At 52.5% G+C, this 18,368-nt stretch overlaps 5 protein-coding genes across 15 annotated transcripts in view; 2 read left to right on the top strand and 3 right to left on the bottom strand.

Moving 5' to 3' along the window:
- The window catches only part of LY6G6D (lymphocyte antigen 6 complex, locus G6D), a 2,856-nt gene extending 1,986 nt beyond the window's left edge, over positions 1-870 (top strand). The window contains exon 3 of one of the 2 annotated variants that reach the window (XM_011944727.1): positions 411-870. In XM_011944727.1, the coding sequence (XP_011800117.1) occupies positions 411-817 (407 nt within the window). In that variant the 3' untranslated portion in view covers positions 818-870. The remainder of the gene's footprint in view (positions 1-410) is intronic. The other variant, XM_011944728.1, reaches the window with a different exon arrangement.
- Positions 1-18,368, bottom strand: part of CLIC1 (chloride intracellular channel 1) — a 30,059-nt gene that overhangs the window by 6,489 nt on the left and 5,202 nt on the right. For 2 of the 5 annotated variants that reach the window (XM_011944715.1, XM_011944714.1), the window contains 5 exons: positions 18,006-18,115; positions 17,688-17,813; positions 17,418-17,524; positions 16,062-16,243; positions 13,790-14,212 (listed from right to left, as the gene is read on the bottom strand). In XM_011944715.1, coding sequence (XP_011800105.1) covers positions 14,051-14,212; positions 16,062-16,243; positions 17,418-17,524; positions 17,688-17,813; positions 18,006-18,115 — 687 coding nt within the window. In that variant the 3' untranslated portion in view covers positions 13,790-14,050. Of the gene's footprint in view, positions 1-9,358; positions 9,373-13,789; positions 14,213-15,699; positions 15,705-16,054; positions 16,244-17,417; positions 17,525-17,687; positions 17,814-18,005; positions 18,116-18,368 lie in introns of those variants that run through there. The other 3 variants (XR_001002081.1, XM_011944716.1, XM_011944717.1) reach the window with 3 other exon arrangements.
- LY6G6C (lymphocyte antigen 6 complex, locus G6C) lies at positions 1,602-4,775 on the bottom strand. The gene is made up of 3 exons (XM_011944725.1): positions 4,558-4,775; positions 3,027-3,137; positions 1,602-2,244 (listed from the first exon to the last, which is right to left on the bottom strand). The coding sequence occupies exons 1-3, from the start codon at positions 4,607-4,609 to the stop codon at positions 2,030-2,032; spliced, it is 378 nt and encodes a 125-aa protein (XP_011800115.1). The 5' UTR covers positions 4,610-4,775; the 3' UTR covers positions 1,602-2,029.
- Positions 6,307-8,129, top strand: LOC105513747 (chromosome unknown open reading frame, human C6orf25). Of its 5 annotated transcripts, none has more exons than XM_011944720.1 (6): positions 6,311-6,375; positions 6,570-6,917; positions 7,083-7,173; positions 7,529-7,569; positions 7,707-7,786; positions 7,918-8,129. In XM_011944720.1, exons 1-6 carry the CDS (start codon positions 6,315-6,317, stop codon positions 8,020-8,022), a joined length of 726 nt encoding a protein of 241 aa, XP_011800110.1. In that variant the 5' UTR covers positions 6,311-6,314; the 3' UTR covers positions 8,023-8,129. The 5 variants fall into 5 exon arrangements, with proteins under 5 accessions (XP_011800112.1, XP_011800110.1, XP_011800111.1 ...); XM_011944721.1 differs by having other exon boundaries at positions 7,688-7,786; positions 7,918-8,090; XM_011944722.1 differs by lacking the exon at positions 7,083-7,173 and having other exon boundaries at positions 6,307-6,375; positions 7,688-7,786; positions 7,918-8,022.
- On the bottom strand, positions 10,247-13,826 carry DDAH2 (dimethylarginine dimethylaminohydrolase 2). 2 transcript variants are annotated; one of them, XM_011944718.1, is made up of 7 exons: positions 13,271-13,826; positions 12,080-12,440; positions 11,861-11,960; positions 11,662-11,735; positions 11,383-11,502; positions 10,751-10,900; positions 10,247-10,565 (listed from the first exon to the last, which is right to left on the bottom strand). In XM_011944718.1, the coding sequence occupies exons 2-7, from the start codon at positions 12,374-12,376 to the stop codon at positions 10,449-10,451; spliced, it is 858 nt and encodes a 285-aa protein (XP_011800108.1). In that variant the 5' UTR covers positions 12,377-12,440; positions 13,271-13,826; the 3' UTR covers positions 10,247-10,448. The 2 variants fall into 2 exon arrangements, with proteins under 2 accessions (XP_011800108.1, XP_011800109.1); XM_011944719.1 differs by lacking the exon at positions 13,271-13,826 and adding an exon at positions 12,577-12,717.

The following is an 18,368-nucleotide window of genomic DNA, read 5'->3' on the forward strand; positions in this document are numbered from 1 at the left end:
CTCCCAAAGTGCTGGGATTACAGGCTTGAGCCACCGCGCCCGGCCCATTTTTAGATTTTTTAAAAAATTTACATGCCGGATACAGTGGCTCACGCCTGTAATCTAACATGTTGGTCAGGCTGGTCTCAAACTCCGGACCTCAGGTTATCCACCTGCCTTGGCCTCCCAAAGTGCTGGGATTACAGGCGTAATCCCATCTCAAAAAAAAAAAAAAATTTACATATACTTGATATAATAAAAATTATTTTATAGAATGTCCCTCAATTTATATTTATCTGATATTTGCCATGATGAGATTGAGGTCATGCATTTTAAGCAAGAATACTGCAGAAGTGACGTTGTGTCCTTCTCACTGCATCACATCAGGAGTTTACAATGTCAATGCATTAACTTTGATCACTTGGTTTCAGGGAGGTGTTTTTTGAGGGGGCTGAAAATCCCTTTGGGCTCCTTGAAATCACATCTGCTCTGCCCCAGAAGGCAAGTCCTGAAGCCAGGAGTCCAACACCCCAGTTTCATTCTCTCTCTCAGCCCCAGTGACCTTGATTCATCAACATCCAGCCTGCGTTGCAGCCCATCATTGCAATCAAATGGAGACAGAGTCGGTGGGAGACGTGACTTATCCAGCCCACAGGGACTGCTACCTGGGAGACCTGTGCAACAGCGCCGTGGCAAGCCACGTGGCCCCTGCATGCATTTTGGCTGCAGCAGCTACCACCCTGACCTGTCTCTTACCAGGACTGTGGAGCGGGTAGTGGGAGTAGGAGTAGAGAAAGGAGCAAGGGAGCAAGGGAACAAGGGACATCCGAACATCTAATGTGAGAAGACAGGCATCCTTCTGTGAGTCATTAAAATCTATGCACCACTCTACAGCTGACTGGAAAACTGCATCTATCTTTGGTTGATGGGAGGACTTAAATAAGGGTAATATGGGGCATCCAGGTTCTAGTTTGGGGGTTACCAAGCAACAGCGGGCTTAATTACAGTGGTGCACTCCTTAACCAACTAAACCCCAAAGGACAATGGCTTCTCTGCCTTCTGTGGCTCCTGGATCCTGTTGCTAGGTTGAATCTTCCTTAGCAAGGAGATTCACTGAGTGGGGTTGCCAGGGTTTTGTGAGCCTGAGTCTGGGTTTGCTCCCCTTTCTCCCATTTGCATCTTGGCTCCCAATGAGACTATTTTGAATTGAGAAAAGAAATGTAAAAACTGTGATAGGTAAAAACTGCTTGGTGCCCTACTTACTAACCAGGTCAGGTGAGGCTTCTGACTCTAACCTGAGAGAAACTGAAGAAACAGGGTCTCGGGCCCCATCCCCATGTGCCTCTCCTATCCTTTCTGGAGAGCCCTCAAGCCAGGCTGCACCTTCTTCTTGGCAATACATCAGGGGTGTGGCCTAAATTTGGGATATGAGTTGTTGTGTGCCACCTGGAGACACTGGAAGGGAGGATGAAGACCTGAAAAACCTGTTTCTCCATTTGCCCTAGCCCAGCCTCTCAGGGAACCTCCCTGAAGGATTCCTGTGTAAGGGTGGGAGATTGAGAGTATTATTTCCTGGGAGGTGACCTGACCCTTAGGTCTTCTGATAATAAACGTGCATTTTATCAGACTCAGACATTTATTACTCAAAACGGAAAGAGGTCAGTATGGGGGATGGGGTACGTATGGGAACCTATACAGTGAGGTCATCAGGTCCTTGTGGGAGCCTTCACTGGAGACAAGACAGAAGCCCCATTTCAGACCCAGATCCCAATCTCTTCTCAAGAAGGGGACAGTAGAGTGTAGGAAGCAAAGTGGGGAGCCCTTCTAGGAGCTAATGGGGAGGCCCTGGAAGGAAGTGGGAAGGGACCCGGAAAAAGCAGTGAAGGGTGTGAGGTGGGAAGGATGGATGAGGAGACCTCTCGGAACAGTGTTTAATTAAAGAAATGGGAGCTAGGGAGAGACCATTCTGTAAAACCAGGGGATACGGAGACACAGGGTGAGAGGCTCAGGCCAAGGCAGGTGGGAGGAGGGACAGCCAATGGAATGAGTCTCAGTGCAGCAGCCAGAGGCCAAGGCCAGCCAAGGAGGTAAGGAAGACAAGGCCCAGGGCTGGAGTGGGCCGGGGGCCTGCACTGTTGCAGTTGTCCTTGTTGCAGCAGGTGGTGTTATATGTCAGGCCCAGCTTGCGGTTGGTTTGGTTGAAGGCCTCCCGACAGGGCTCTTCTGGTGTGCCACAGCGCAGATTGGAGAAAACCCACATCTTACCTAGGGGTGGGAATGGGCAGGGAATCAGCTAGGATGGACACCTGGCATGCCTGTGTCCACCTCCCCACCCCATCCACCCACCTAGGCTTCCTTCCCTCCCAACTCTGTCCCTGGCCCTCCCCTTCTCTTTTCTCAGTCTGATCTTCCTCCTGCATGTCCTTACCCACCACTCCCCCAGTCCTGGTTCTATCACTTGCTGGCCATAAGGCCTTGGACCTGTTACTCTCTCTCTCTCTCTTTTTTTTTTTTTCAAGACAGAGTCTTATTCTCACCCAGGCTGGAGGGCAGTGATGCCATCTCAGCTCACTGCAACCTCCGCCTCCCGGGTTCAAGCAATTCTCCTGCCTCAGCTTCCCAAGTAGCTGGGATTACAGGTGCCCACCACCATGCCTGGCTAATTTTTGTATTTTTAGTAGAAATGGGGTTTCACCATGTTGGCCAGGCTGGTCTTGAACTCCTGACCTCAAGTGATCCACCTGCTTTGGCCTCCCAAAGTACTGGGATTACAGGCATGAGCCACCATGCCCGGCTGTGTTACTGTCTCTTTTTGAGGCCGTTTTCTCAATATAATAATAGCAACCACATCACAGGGTTGTCGTGAACACTAATTGAAAAAAAGACATGCAAAGACATAGAATGTTGCACACAATCATCTTTGGCCAAATATTATCATTGCTATAACCCTCTGCTTCTCTGTCTCAGTCTTAGCCCCATTTGGGCCTCAATCCTGGCCATAGAGTCTCCCACCTCCCTGCTCTCCCCACTAAGGAAGGGGATGTTACCAAGGTATGCATGTGTTGTCAGGCATTGCTGTCCTGGCTCCAGGCGACAGGACTGCCGGTCCACACAGCCCAGCACAGGGACCTTGTAGCAGGAGTGACAGCGAATGTCAGCTGGGAAGACACAAGTCAGGCTGAGGAGGTCTCTGACTTACCTGGGGATAAGCTGAGCTGGGGGCGGGGGTGGAGGGTGGAGAAGAGCCCATCACGTAGGTGCTCCCCAACCTGTTTGGCTGTTTGGTCTAGTAAGCACGGAGCAGGTGAGTGATGCAGGGAAAATGGAAAGTAGGTGGCAGGTAAGGGTAGAGTTGTTGCTTTGTGAAAGACCCACGCCCTACATATCTTCCTTCACTCCACCCCGTTTGGAGATGAGTCAAGAGGGACAGAGCTATGAACAAAAACATGGGGCTGGAGATAGATGGAGTGTGAAGAAGATACCAGGGGGAAAGAATGTGGGTGGTGAAGGAGGAGATGGAAACTTAAAAGAAGAAGAAATAATAAAAATGAAAATCATGACAGTTACAACACTGTCAGAAATATCTTGGAACTTGAGGTTGGCGAGAAAGCCATTTGTGGCCAGCTTTAGCAATTTACAATTTACTCTTCACCTCCTGGAGCCGGCAAGAGTGTGGGAAGAGGAACCAGATCTGAATAGAATCCTCTCACCCCAGTAGCTCTTCAGCAGAAAGGAATGATACCTGAGAGACAGATCACCAGATTCCATCTTAGCACCTTATCAAAATGGAGAGGGTGGATACAGAAGGCGGCACCCCAAAGTTCCTGCTTCAGTTAATTCAAGGTTTGGGCAGGCAAGTTTGGTGACGCAGGGTCCAAGGGTGGAGGAGCCTGGTAAGTGCACCTCAGTGAAATCCACCTCACCCTGGAGGTGAGTGGCCCAGGTGTCCCCTCTTCAGAAGGTTCACGAAAATGCTCTGTCTCCATGGAGGCTCTTAGATGTCACTGCAACCATTTAGAAAGCTTGTATCCCTGGTAGGGGGGTGGGTATGCAACCCAGGAGGGGAGTAGGGGTTATCTAGGAAAGGCCATGGCTGAGGGACTGAACATCTGAGTCCCTGATGGAGTAGATGGGGAGGGTGGGCTACAAAAGGAGCCTGGGACTGGATGCCTAGGTCTTTGAGAGGACACCTTACTGAGCACAGCAGATAAAGGAGAAGGCAGGTAAGCTAGATTCTGGAGAGCTGCATGTTGAAGTGGGGCTGATTGGGGAACTGGATACCAGAGTTTCCAAAGAGGGGACACCTTGGAGTGGGGAACAGGGGACCCAGAGCCCTGGCAGGTGAGAGAAATGGGTCTGTCTTGGAGGTGGGGAGGATGGATGGAGACCTGGCATTTTGAGAAACAGAGCAAGGAGGCTGTCATAGGGAAGCCTGGTCTTGGTGGCACAGGAGAGCTGAGCCAGTTGGGGCTGGGGGTGTTGGGATCCCGAGTGGTGGGTAGGGCAGGAAAGTGGATAGAGCAGGGTGTAAAGGTCCTGACCAGGCAAACCAGGTCCTTGGGGCCCCCAGATGCTCACCTGAGACCCAGCAGAGCAGAGCAGACAGGGTGAGCAGCAGAAGGGCTTTCATGGCGAGGGTCCTGAGAATGGTGGCAACCACGGCAGCTGACAAAGTAGATTTTCAAGGATCCAGCTCTGGGAGTTGAGTGGCCTTTTTGGAACTTATAAACCCAAAGGCTCCTCCCTTCACTGCCTCTGATAGCCCCTCCCTTCCCACTTACTACACAGCTGACCAGAGAAAAGACAAGGGGTGGGGAGGCACTGAGCAGGACAGAGTGGGAAGTAGGGATGGGAGAGAGGGATGGGGGAGGGCAGGTGCCACTAGTGGCCAATGCCATTGTGGTTCTTGGCTTCAGGCCAAGATGCCCTTCCCGGCCCCCAGCTAACAGTCCTGCTGCTGAGTCCTCTGAAGGAGCATCATCAAAGGCCTCTGTGATTTACAGTGTCCATGGTGGTAGCTTCTGCTGGTTCCTGGGAAATGGACAAAAGGATGAGGCCCAAATTAATTGCTGAATTTGGGTCCCTGGGTCCCTGCTGGACATTGATAGGGACATGCTGGTGGAAATTGGGGATGGAATGGGTCAAATTAATCTCCATTCAGGTCCCACTCGGTCTTTCCAATGCCTGCTCAGCCATCAGTGACTCACTCATGGCTTCTGTGACGCCATAGCAGCAGAGGCAGGGGCTGGGGCTACTCATCTAGGGGAGCCACCACAGGTCTGCTAAGTAGGGGCTGCCTCAGGCTCCCATGAAGGTTCTCAGGATGTCACCTCAGCTCCACTTGCACTTGGTGTGGCCTTGTTGCTCCAGTCCAGCAGCAGCAATTGTCCTAGGTGTGGCTGTGTGCACCTGCTCCAAAGCACCTCCCCAATCAAAACCTGCCAACTTGGGCAGGGCACCAAGGCAGGAGGAATAGCATGGGCACAGAGAGTTGAGGTAGAAGCTAAAATAAGAATACAAATAGTAGGCTGGGGGTGGTGGCTCACGCCAGCAATCTCAGCACTTTGGGAGGCCGAGGCGGGTGGATCACAACGTCAAGAGATCAAGACCATCCTGGCCAACATGGTGAAACCCTGTCTCTACTAAAAATACAAAAATTAGTTGGATGTGGTGGCGTGCGCCTGTAGTCCCAGCTACTCGGGAGGCTGAGGCAGGAGAATCACTTGAATCCAGGAGGCAGAGGTTGCAGTGAGTCGAGACTGCACTCCAGCCTAGCAACAGAGCGAGACTCTGTCTCAAAAAAAAAAAAAAAAAAGAATAGAAATAGTAATAATAATGGCAAGTACTTACATAGTGATCCTATGTATTCTAAGCAGTTTATATGCATTACTTTATTTCGTTATCACAATACCCTACAAAATAGGGATTTTTGTTGTTGTTGTTGTTTTTGAGACAGGGTCTGGCTGGCTGTGTCGCCCAGGCTGGAGTGCAATGGCCTGATCACAGTTCACTGCAACCTGGACCTCCTGAGCTCAAGCAATCCTCCCTCCTCAGCCTCCTAAATAGCTGGGATTACAGGCGCGCCTGAAAAGTTAAGCAGGTAAAAGCATTTGTGTAAATGGCCCGAGCACACATATTAAGTGAGCACCATCTGAGAACTCTGAGTTTGCCTGCGAGGATTCCCAAAGGGATCTGGGCAGTTGGTGGCCCCGCCCCCTCTCTTATCGGAGCCCCCCAGCCCCTCCGTTCTCCTCACCCCCAACTTCCCTCCGGTCCCCCGCAACCCGCCCCACGCCGCTGATTCGCTGGCAGCTTCTCCTCACCACATCCCAACCATGGCTGTGTTTCTGCAGCTGCTACCGCTGCTGCTCTCGAGGGCCCAAGGGAACCAAGGGGGTAAGCGATCCCTGGGAGAGTTGTGATAGATGCAGAGGGGCTGAAGTAAGAAAGGGGCCGCCTAGTAGGGTGGGTTGTGTGTGGGAAGATCCAGGATGGCTGGAGTGCAAAAGAGAGAAGAGAAAAAGGAGACGGGATGGGGGGTCGTCTTGCCCTATGGACCGGCCCTAACCACAGCCTCCGGCCTCTCCTAGCTTCTCTGGACGGCCGCCCTGGGGACCGGGTGAATCTCTCTTGCGCAGGAGTCTCTCACCCCATCCGCTGGGTCTGGGCGCCCAGCTTTCCGGCCTGCAAGGGCCTCTCCAAAGGACGCCGACCGATCCTGTGGGCCTCTTCGAGCGGGACCCCCACCGTGCCTCCCCTCCAGCCTTTTGTAGGCCGCCTTCGCTCCCTGGACTCCGGTATCCGGCGGCTGGAGCTCCTCTTGAGCGCTGGGGACTCGGGCACCTTTTTCTGCAAGGGCCGCCACGAGGACGAGAGCCGTACAGTGCTTCATGTGCTGGGGGACAGGACCTATTGCAAGGCTCCCGGGCCTACCCATGGTAGGTCCAGGCCTGTGCGCACAAGGGTACTTAACTCTGACACATACCCGGAGGAGGGAAGAGGACGGAAGAGGGCCTTGGCTGGGGGTTCTTGAGCGGGAGAGCTGGCTCTCTCTTGTCATATCCCTGACCTCAGCATCCCTCGCCTCCATGCCTTTCCCCCAGGGTCCGTGTATCCCCAGCTCCTGATCCCGCTGCTGGGCGCTGGACTGGTGCTGGGACTGGGAGCTTTGGGCCTGGTCTGGTGGCTGCACAGGTGAGCAGGAGGGACCCGGCCTGGTTAAATGGGAGTGACTAGAGGTGGAAAGGGCAGGACCAGAACCTTGGTAAAAGAAAGAGCTAGACCTAGAGCTCTGGTTCTGTCTTGGCGAAGAATGGGAGAGGTCAAAGGTGGGAGCGAGGCAGCTGGCTGGTGAATAGAGCCCAGCCAGAGGAGATGAGCTGGAAGTGCAGCAGAGTCAGAGCCTGGACTGGACTGTCAGTGGGGGTAGAGTCTAAGTTGTTTCCGTCTGAGCCTTCAAGTTGCTGGACTGTCCTTGGCGCGGCCTGAGTCCCAGGAGAACCAGTGAGACAAGACTGGTGGCTCTCAAAGACTCATGTGTCCCTTACAGGCGCCTGCCTCCGCAACCGATTCGACCACTCCCTAGATTTGGTGAGACTAACTCCACCCCGTTTTCTTTCTCCTACACACCCACTCCCCACCCCTCAATTCCTGAGTCTGAGCCCTTGCTGGGAACAGACACGTTGGTCACCTTCTCTCCATCCTTCAGCTCTGTCCCCTCCACATAGCTCCACTTGTGAAAACCGAGCCCCAGAGGCCAGTAAAGGAGGAAGAGCCCAAGATTCCAGGGGACCTGGACCAGGAACCGGTAAGGGCATGGGGGTGGGAAGGGGATGGCCAGAATCTCTGAGGAAAATGGACCAAAAAAAAAAAAAAAAAGGCCTGAACCCCAAGGAAGACTGTGGAGACCATCTTGTCTTCCTCCCCTTCCTCCTCCAGAGCCTGCTCTATGCGGATCTGGACCATCTAGCCCTCAGCAGGCCCCGCCGGCTGTCCACAGTGGACCCTGCTGATGCCTCTACCATCTATGCAGTTGTAGTTTGAAGGGGAGCCCTTACTCCAAACCTCCCAAGCTAGGGGATCCCAGCTACCCATAATCCCTCTCCCCTCCTTGGTCCCTCACCTGGAAGAGGAAGGCACCATGGTATAGAAATAAGTGCTAGACTGGGAATCGGGAGACCTGGGCTCTAGGCTGTCTCTGCCACTGATCTTACTCCTAAACTTAATCACACCTCTCCTATAACCTCCATGTCTCCCTCACCACCGGTGTCCTCTCTATATCCAATCAAGCCCTAGCTCCTATCTCATGACATCAAAAGTCCCAGACAGTTGCCTTATCTCTTCCCTTCCCTTCACAGTCAAGCTTTGGAACCAGGGGCATACACCTGCCTCTTCCATTTTCTTCTCCTTCACTTTATCCCCACTGCTCATCTATTGAAATTGCTTATCTGCTCTCCATAAGATTGCCAGTAATGTCCTAATAGCCACACCCAGTAGACATTTTTAGCATTGATCTGGTTTGGTCTCTGATTACTCCATTCCTTTTTTTTTTTTTTTGGAGATAGAGTCTCGCTCTGTTGCCCAGGCTGGAGTGCAGTGGCGCGATCTTGGCTCACTGCAAGCTCCGCTTCCCGGGTTCACGCCATTCTCCTGCCTCTGCCTCCTGAGTAGCTGGGACTACAGGCACCTGCCAACACGCCCAGCTAATTTTTTGTATTTCTGGTAGAGACGGGGTTTCACTGTGTTAGCCAGGATGGTCTTGATCTCCTGACCTCATGATCCGCCCGCCTCGGCCTCCCAAAGTGCTGGGATTACAGGTGTGAGCCACAGCGCCCGGCCTGATTACTCCATTCTTTAAGCTCTATTTTACTTTGTTGCTGGTGTTTTCTTTTTGGACTCCTCTTCCTTGCTCCATATCCCTACAGTATTCCCCATCATTCTAGCTTTGTCCCTTTCTGTTCTTCTGGGACACTCTCATCCACAGTCAGTCCTCAGCTCCCACATCTGCAAATGACACCCAGAACTCTGTCTGGCTCAGATCTCAGATTTGGGATTAACAAACTTCCCCTTAGACATTCTGCCTGACTGACCTCAAGCATTTTGCACTCCGAATGTCAAACCCAACTCATTGTCATCTCTGAAGCTGCTCACTTAATTCTCTTCTGCATTCTCTTTAACAACACAGTTGCCCAACCCAGAAACTGGGAGTCACACAGACCTCCTTCCTCTCTTACTCCCACACAGTGAGCCATGAAGTCCAGTCTTTGTATCTTAACATCACTGTCAAACCCACACTCTATTCCATGCCCAGCACTGCCAAGTAAATGTACTCTCCTCACTTCCTTCCTGGATTACCCATAGCCCCACCTCATCCTCCTACCCTTGCTTTCCTCCCTGAAGTCAGAGAGATGCTACTCAAGAGATAACTGCTTCTGACAGCTCTTATTACAGAACCGAAGTACTCTCCTTAGCTTCAGCTCTGTGTCCACATGCCTTGGCTTTGGATACAACATACTACAGCACTTTGTCTACTCTCCAGGCTTATCTCTGTCACTCCACATGCACATGTTAGAAAATGTCAGCCTTAAGAGAATTCTCCCTAGCCCCAAAATGTCTTTGCCCAGTGCAATTCCTTCTTTCTGTAGTACCGCTTTCCCTCCTCCACACTACCTGCCTGGCTAATTCTTATTTATCCTCAGTTCAAGTGTGGCCTTCTCTGGGAAGCTGACTCTCCTTGCCCACTCCTTGTATATACTTTGATGCCCTAGGGCACACCCCCTTTATTTCCCTCGTAGAAACAGCCTTCTGTAAATTGTTCCATCACATCACAACCTGTATTTCAATTTGTAAGAAATTTGCATGTACTGTGAGCTCCCCACCATCAGGAGACTGACCCTTTTGATATCATTAGTAAGCCTCAGTAAATGAATGAATGAAAAATGAATGTCCCTGGAAGTGTCATTTCTTTTTCTTTATAAAATAGGGGTGGACTGGTAATCTACCAGTCTCTGAATCATCTGACTGTTAGATAAATTCAGTGAGCAATCCATCCGTACACTGTTTTTTCTGCCCTGGACACACTTCCCATGATAGAAATTCTATCTTGTCCATCTTTTGCACAAGTTCCTATGACATGTTGGGCAATGACTTGGTAAGTACCTAACAAGTTTTTTGAATGAGAGGCCTTCTTCCCTGCACTGACCCCAACCTCAGGTTTCAGCCCTGCCTTATCCCTTTGCCCCAGTAAGACACCAGTCACAGCCCAGTCTAAAAGGTCAATTCTATTTTATTGGTTGTGAGAGGGAGGACTCACCCAGTGGACCCTATCCTTTTCCCTACACTCTGCCCTCCCTTCATATTGAGATTCTCTCCCAACTACTGCCTACTCAGCATTCTCTATCTAACCCTACTTCCCCTTCTACTCTCTATACTATCCTACTCCTGGCCAGCAGTACCCCAAGGCCAGGCCCTCAGCTGTGGGGGCGTGTGCTGAGCACCAAGCAGAGGGAGCTGAGCCCGGCGCCAGCCTTCTCCAGTTCTGAGCAGGACACAGGTACCAGGGTGACATCAGAGAGCTTCTGCAGTGCCTGCACAGGGAGGACATGGAGTGGGGAGAGGGTAGTGAGACCTCAGGCTGAGCCAGGCCACTCTTCCAGCCAGCTCAGAGTGGCCCCACCCAGGATTCTAGAGAAGGTACCCTTCCTCTCACTAGGAAAGCCTGAAACTCCTTTCTCTGATGGTGCTTGGTGTTGGAGTTCCTGCCCTCCCTCACCTCCTGGCTGTTGGGCAGATCCCCACCTCCACGGTGCAGGAGGAAAGGGGGCACACCAGGCAACCCAGAACGAAGAAAGAGACAGTCAGCAGCTGCGTCATCTGGGAGGGTCAGGGAAGCATATGGGTGATCAGTCAGCACTGCCATTGCCTGGGGGAAAAAGGAAGTGTTGCAGTCTCAGAACCTCTCCACAGCTGAGTCCGCCTGCTCAACCACCACTAAGGGCTAAGGAAAGACTGACATTTGTGCATAATAATGACAGCAAGCACATAGAGCTTACTGTATGTCAGACACTAAGTACTTTAGTTACCTTTGCTAATTTCCACCTTGGAATCACATGCAGTTATTTTCAACCCCCTACCTTCCCCAGCCCCTCCCCTTATCTGTCCTATCCATCCTTAGAGTAACAGTTTAGGTGCACCTTTGGGGTTTCCTGAAACTCCGGAAGAGCAAATTAATCACCCCTGTTCCTAGTCCCGCTGTTGTAACTTCTTATTTGCTCGTGTGTTCTTTCATATAAGATGGACAGCCCAATGAGGGCAGGGGTTGGGGCTAATTTCCTAAGCCTCCCAGCTCCCTGCCTCCCGGGCCCAGAACCGCGCCCACTTTCTTTGGTCCCGCCCCCTCCTTACCCGGACAGCCTTTTGGGCAGCTTCGCTGCTGCCTGCCACAACAGTGCGAGGTCCCCCCATGCCGCAGAGACCACGCAGGTGTGAGGGACCCGAGACTGGCACAGTGGAGACGGCGAAGTCCTAGGGAGAGCGAGGGGAGGTATTCAGGGGCGCGGGAGGGGTGATGGGATATCCTCAAACATAGGCTGCTCTGTGCCTCTCATTTCCTCAGCGGGCTCTCAGGCCCTTCCGACCCCCACCTGCACCCCCCTCCCTCCCTAGGCGGGTCCCGCTCCGCACCCTGAACGTGTCCGCCACGATCTCAGCTCCTCGGTGATTGGTCCATTTGGAGAGGCCTACGAAAAACTCCCGGCCTGAGTCCGGGAGGCCGCGGAGGTTTGAGGGCGGGAATGAGTTGGAAACAAGGCTCGAGACGGCCGAGTCTCCCAAACTCTACTTCCCTGTGCCAAGACCCAGGGGTGCCGCCCACCAGCCTCACCGGTGAAGAGAACGTCAGTGCCATCCAGCGTCGCGTTCTCGTCTCCTATTTCCACAATTCGGAGCCCCAGGTCTTGCAGGGCTTTGCGGACTCCATCGACCTTAGGATAGGAGAAGAAGGCACGGAGCTGTGACACCCCCGTCCCCAATTCTTCCCCAAAGCCTCGACATCCAGCTCCTCCTGCCCTTCCCCATACTACACACTCGCCGTGGCGCTCACCTCTGGCCTACGAGCGGGGCTCCAGGGTCGCGTGATTAGGGCCGTGTCCCCTTGGATCACGGCCGTGTCGCCAAGCAGCGGTCCCAGTGGCAACGACTCCTCAGGTGGCAGTTCTAGCAGCTGTAGCCCCAGTCGCTGCCTCAGTTTACCTCCCAGCACCCCGTGCTCCCTTTGGGCTTTGGCCAGATCCAGAGCCGGAAGGCCAGCCCCCGCATCTTCCCCCGACGCCAGGCTCTCTGGGACTCCCCGGATCAGGGCATGGGAGCAGCGGCCCAGCCCCTCCCCCGGCGTCCCCATCCCATCCACACAGAAGCCCCCTCCAACCGCTCGAATTTCTTAGTTTTCTTGTTTCTTCACCTGTCTGGGAGAAGAAACAGAAAAGGAGGAGACAGAGAAAGACACATGCAGACAAGGGCGTTGGGGGTGGTTAAGAGCGCCCAGGTCTTCCTCCTGCCATCTCTGGGCGTCCCTCCCACTCCGCCCCACCCCCTCCAGACCTTCTGCTCCTGTCGACCCCACTCTACCCAGCACCCTCAGGGGTCAGATTCTTTAAGAGGAGCCTGAGGAACAAGGCTAGGGTGTCTAATCTCCAAAACACCTGTTGCCCCTGCTCGGGGGCTTCGTGAGGTCCCTGTCGGGCGCCCCTCTTGGCAGCCACTAGGATGCGCTCACTCCCCAAAAATGCAGTAGCCCCGCCCCCTTAACCCTCAGCTGCTCGCTACGGTAGGGACCTGAAGTCCGGCCCGGGACCCGCAGGGGTTATGGGACAGAAGGAGAAAGCTGGAGAGTCAAGGGCTGGGGGATGGAAGTCTTGAATACCCGAAAGAGAAGGGAAAAAGGTGGGTAGGAAGGGAGGAGTTCCAGCCTAAGGAGTTAAGCATCCTCTCTCCGCCCTGGCCGGTCACGCTGCCCCTAGCAAGACCTAGTATAAACCGGACTGAGTCCCAAAGGACTGGGAGAGGTCTAAAACGAAATGCGAGGGGCGGGGAAACAGGGGGCGTGGTTCCGGGGCGCTGGCGCTACTCCCGGCTCCAGGACCGGGTTCCCCGTCTGGTCTGTGTCCCAAAGTCCACCCCGCCTAGCTCCGCACCCAAATGCCGGCTCCCCATACTCTCTGTCCGGTGCAGGCATGGGCCCAGCACCCCCAAACTCCGGCCCCCATACGGTTCAGGGCCCCCACCCAAGACTCACCTCCAGCGGCCACCCCCACTCCTGTCGCGCTGTGATCTCGGCTGGGGCCCCACCCCCCGAAGACAGAGTTGGTGGAGAAGGGAGTCCCCGTCTTCAAGCCTCGGGGACTGGGAGCTCTGGCTTTTAGGGGGTCCTTGGGTAGGCGAGCTCATATACTACGATGGGGCGGGGGCGCGACGGTCTGGCGGCTCCGGGGCATTGTCTAAGCGGGACGGGGCGGGGCTCCTTTGGGCTACGCCCATTCCGCCCTGCTAAGCCGCGCCCACTACACCCAGACTGCGTCCCCCTTGCCAGAAATTGGCGCCGCCCAGCGAGCGCTGCCCAGGCCCACCCAGATCTGGCCGGCCCTGGCGGCGGGGCTGCAAATGCTTCGTACACCTCAGAACAGCGCCTACGGCGGACAGGCACGAAAAATAGCCCCCACCACAAACATTTCCCTTCTTAATTCCTGGCTTCTGCCCTGAGCTCAAGATCACTGACCCACCCCTCATTCCATATCACCCACACTTCAAACCCCCATTGCGTAAAAACACTTGATTTTTATTCTGTATTTTATTACTGAAATATGTTGTCCTACCCATCCCACCTCACAATAAAAATCTCACTCAGGCCCCCCATTTCTTTCCCTCATCCCCTCTTCCACCACACCATCCTGGAACAAGTGATCCAGGATTCCCTGACCACTGGCCATTTTGGAGTGTGTCCATTGGATAGCAATGTGGAAACCACCAGGGCCTTTGTGAAGAAAATGGAGGCGGTTGAGGGAGTCCCAGGAGGGGCTTATTTGAGGGCCTTGGCCACTTGCTCATAGGCGAGCTCGATCTCCTCATCATCTGGACAGGTGGAAGCGAATTCTTCCCGCGCATAGGCATTGCTCAAGTACCGATGCACTCCCCGGAAGACCTCGGGGATGGTGAATCCCCGGTACTTCTTACACACCACCTGAGGATGGGGAGAGGAGAGGGACCAACACGTTAGCCCCAGGGAAGCCACCTTGGCTGCTACGCTGGCCTTTCCCTTCTCCCCAGGCTGACATGATAAAACCAGCTCAACTCAGTGCTTACTGTCTTGTACCGTTGTTAGCCCTCCTTTTCACTTACTGAAATCCTGGCTTTTAATAACCAGCCATTTTTCCTGAGTTTTTATTTTATTTTATTTTTATTCTTTTTTTGAGACAGAATCTCACTCTGTCGCCCAGGCTGGAGTGCAGTGGACGGATCTCAGCTCACTGCAAGCTCCGCCTCGCCGGTTTACGCCATTCTCCTGCCTCAGTCTCCCGAGTAGCTGGGACTACAGGCGCCCGCCATCTCGCCTGGCTAGTTTTTTGTATTTTTTAGTAGAGACGGGGTTTCACCGTGTTAGCCAGGATGGTCTCGATCTCCTGACCTCGTGATCCGCCCGTCTTGGCCTCCCAAAGTGCTGGAATTACAGGTTTGAGCCACTGCGCCCGGCCTTTTCCTGAGTTTTTAAAACCTGAGATACAGTTTACATATCATAAAATTCTCCTCTTGAATTTCCACAGTGACTTTTTTCCCCCTGTACCACTTCAGGCACTGACACAAGTGACTTTTGTCCTTATTTTTCATCAGACTTTTTTATTTTTTTTGAGACGGAGTCTCGCTCTGTCACCCAGGCTGGAGTGCAGTGGCCAGATCTCAGCTCACTGCAAGCTCCGCCTCCTGGGTTCATGCCATTCTCCTGCCTCAGCCTCCCGAGTAGCTGGGACTACAGGCGCCCGCTACCTCGCCCGGCTAGTTTTTTGTATTTTTAGTAGAGACGGGGTTTCACCAGGTTAGCCAGGATGGTCTCGATCTCCTGACCTCATGATCCGCCCCTCTCGGCCTCCCAAAGTGCTGGGATTACAGGCTTGAGCCACCGCGCCCGGCCCATCAGACTTTTTTTTGAGACAGAGTCTTGCTCTGTCACCCAGGCTGGAGTGCAATGGCATGATCTTGGCTCACTGCAACCTCCGCCTCTCAGGTTCAAGTGATTCTCCTGTCTCAGTCTCCCGAATAGCTGTGATTACAGGTGCCTGCTGCGGATAATTTTTGTAATTTTAGTAGAGATGGGGTTTCACCATGTTGGCCAGGCCGGTCTCAAACTCCTAACCTCAGGTGATCCACCAGCCTTGGCCTCCCAAAGTGTTGGGATTATAGGCATAAGCCACCGTGCCCAGCCCATCTGACTTCATCATATATTCTTAACTTTCATATGAATATTTTATTGTCTCAGATTTCAACCCTTTGAGAACAAGGCCCAGTCACCATACACTTGTGTATCTTTCAATGCTTAGTACACGGATGTTCACTACATAGTTGTGTGGCAGACTGACGTCAGGCCCATGTTGCACAAACTAAACCATAGCTTTGAGGCTATGACAAAAACATGGGAACCAGCAGTTTTGATCTTCCACAAGAGGAAGTGAAGACTGAAGCTATAAAGAAAGTTAAAGCTTTGACTTCAGGAAAAGCCTGCTCTATCTAATCTGGGAATTTGGCAGTGATAACGAGACAGGAAGAGCATTCTTCAAAAGTAATACTGGGATGTATTCCTCTTTGGTAGTCTGTTTGCACCCACGACTTATATCATGGAATATAATTATCTCAAGCAGTGGTCTTGCCAGCAATGACTGCTGCAAAGGACTGAGGTGGGGTCTGCCATTGGTAGCAATTTATGAAAACCACAATAAGAAAGAAGCCATCTTCAAAGTGGTTGTCAGGGGAAGCCCATGTAGGAGCTCCTTAAAGGGCCATCCCAGTGGTCATCCTCTCCTCCCGCAATAACCACACACCTGTACTATGTGTAACTTTGGCAACAGGTTGCAGTCAGCCAGGGTGAGCTCGTTGCCATCCAGAAACTTCCTCTGAGAGACACCTTCATCTTCAGCACTGGTTTCATCCACTTCTTCTGGGAGGGGGGATGTTAAGTAATTGTCTAAAACCTTCAGGGCTTTCAGGAGTCCCTTCTCCAGATCTGTGCAAGAGAGGGAATTGATTAGAACTTCAGGAAAAGATTGACATAGTCCGAAAGGGCCCGTTGCGGGTGGATACTAATGGTGAGTCCAAAATAATAATAGCTAACACTCATGTACTTTTCTATGTGTTATTCTAAACACTTTACATTTTATTTTATTTTACTTTATATTATTTTATTTTAGATGGAGTCTTGGTCCGTTGCCCAGGCTGGAGTGCAGTGGCATGATCCTGGCTCACTGCAACCTCTGCCTCCCAGATTCAAATGATTCTCCTGCCTCAGCCTCCTGAGTAGCTGGGATTACAGGCGCCTGCCACCACACCTGGCTAATTTTTGTATTTTTTTTTAGTAGAGACCAGTCATGTTGGCCAGGCTAGTCTCCAATTCCTAACCTCAGGTGATCCGCTCACCTCGGCCTCCCAAAGCGAGCACTTTACATTTTAAAAACTCATTTATATCGCCAGGTGCAGTTGCTCACTCCTGTAATCCCAGAATTTTGGGAGGCCGAGGCAGATGGATCACCTGAGGTCAGGAGTTCAAGACCAGCCTGGCCAACATGGTGAAACCCCGTCTCTACTAAAAATACAAAAATTAACTGGGCGTGGTGATGCACGTCTGTAATCCCAGCTACTCAGGAGGCTGAGGTAGGAGAATAGCTTGAACCTGGCAGGCGTAGGTTGCAGTGAGGTGACTGAGCCACTGCACTCCAGCCTGGACGACAGAGTGAGACTCTGTCTCCAAAAAAAAAACACGACAAAAAAAACTTATTTATATGAAATTGTTATCCTAATTTTGTGGATCTGGAAATAGACTTAGAGGTGAAATGATTGCTCAAAATTATACAGCTAGTTGGATTTGTACTCAGGCAATCTGGATCTAAAGTGATGATTGTTCTTAAGCATAACCCTATTCTGCCAGAAAACAGGCCAGCAGACAACTAATGTCCCCAGTGGAGCAGAAGAGGCTAGGGAACAAATGAGAAAGGCTTAAAAGTCCTGGCCAATAAAAATGCAGGGAAATACAGAGGTAAAGCAAAAATGGGAAGCTGGGGGAAATTTACCAACATCTGCTTCATCTCCCTGATATCGGAACTTCCAGGTGCCCCTAATGTCTCCTACCCGCTGGGTCCTCTCTATTCCTCCCAGGACCCAGGCCTCTGACCCACAGGACTCACTATCATTGAGTGCTGGGTTTGAATTCTTGATGTAGGCAGAAAATTTGGCAAATATGTCCAGCCCAGCAGTGTTGGACTCAGGGTTCAGAGCTGCCAGCTTGGGGTACCTGAAAGCCAATGGGAAAAATGAGGTAAGATGTCTTCCTGGGAGGAACCTCAGCTACCTCCCCTGCCCCAGCCCCACCACCATCTCTGTTTTCCATTTCTGCTACCTGTCTGTTTCCCAGAATCTCCCTGCTCCACCTCTCCACTTTCTGAGTGCCACTATACCTGGGAGGGCACAGCACTGCCTCCAGAAATTCCTCAATCTTGTTGGTGTCTGTGTGCACTTCAGTGCCATACAGCAGGAATGGGAGCTGCCCTCCTGGGCACAGCTTCTGCACTGTCTCGGTCCGCCTGGAGAAAGGATTAGGCATCAGGACTGGAAATGAGGGTCAGGGAGAACTAGAAAGGGGGAATGGAGGACGTGGGATAAGAAAGGGACTCCAGGAGGAGGGCACAAATGTTCACGACAGAAGGACTCGGGTGCGTGTGTGTTTGCACACATGTGTACACAAGGGGTGTTTCAAGGAACAGAAGCAGGCCTACCTTTTGGTGTCAACGGTGGTAACATTGAAGGTGACTCCCTTGAGCCACAGTACCATGAACAGTCTCTGGGAGAACGGGCAGTTCCCAATCTTGGCCCCATCACTGCCAGCCTGAAAAGCAACCCCAACCCAAGGATATGCCTGGTGCACCCCCCCCAATCCCTAGGCCAGTCTCTGCATTCCCACTCCCAGACCAGCTGTTTTCTGCCTAGTCATGACACATACACTGTCCCCTCACTATGGGCTCTTCGCCCTTGGGCCTGGGTCAAACCTAAGGCAGATCAATGGGAAATTTTTTTGCAAAGGCAGGCTTCTGGTTCCCCAGAGACTGAGGACAGGTGGGAGGTAGGTAAAGGGAGGAGGT

Source organism: Colobus angolensis, unplaced genomic scaffold (genome assembly GCF_000951035.1).
Source record: "Colobus angolensis palliatus isolate OR3802 unplaced genomic scaffold, Cang.pa_1.0 Scaffold236, whole genome shotgun sequence".
Classification (NCBI taxonomy): domain Eukaryota; kingdom Metazoa; phylum Chordata; class Mammalia; order Primates; family Cercopithecidae; genus Colobus; species Colobus angolensis.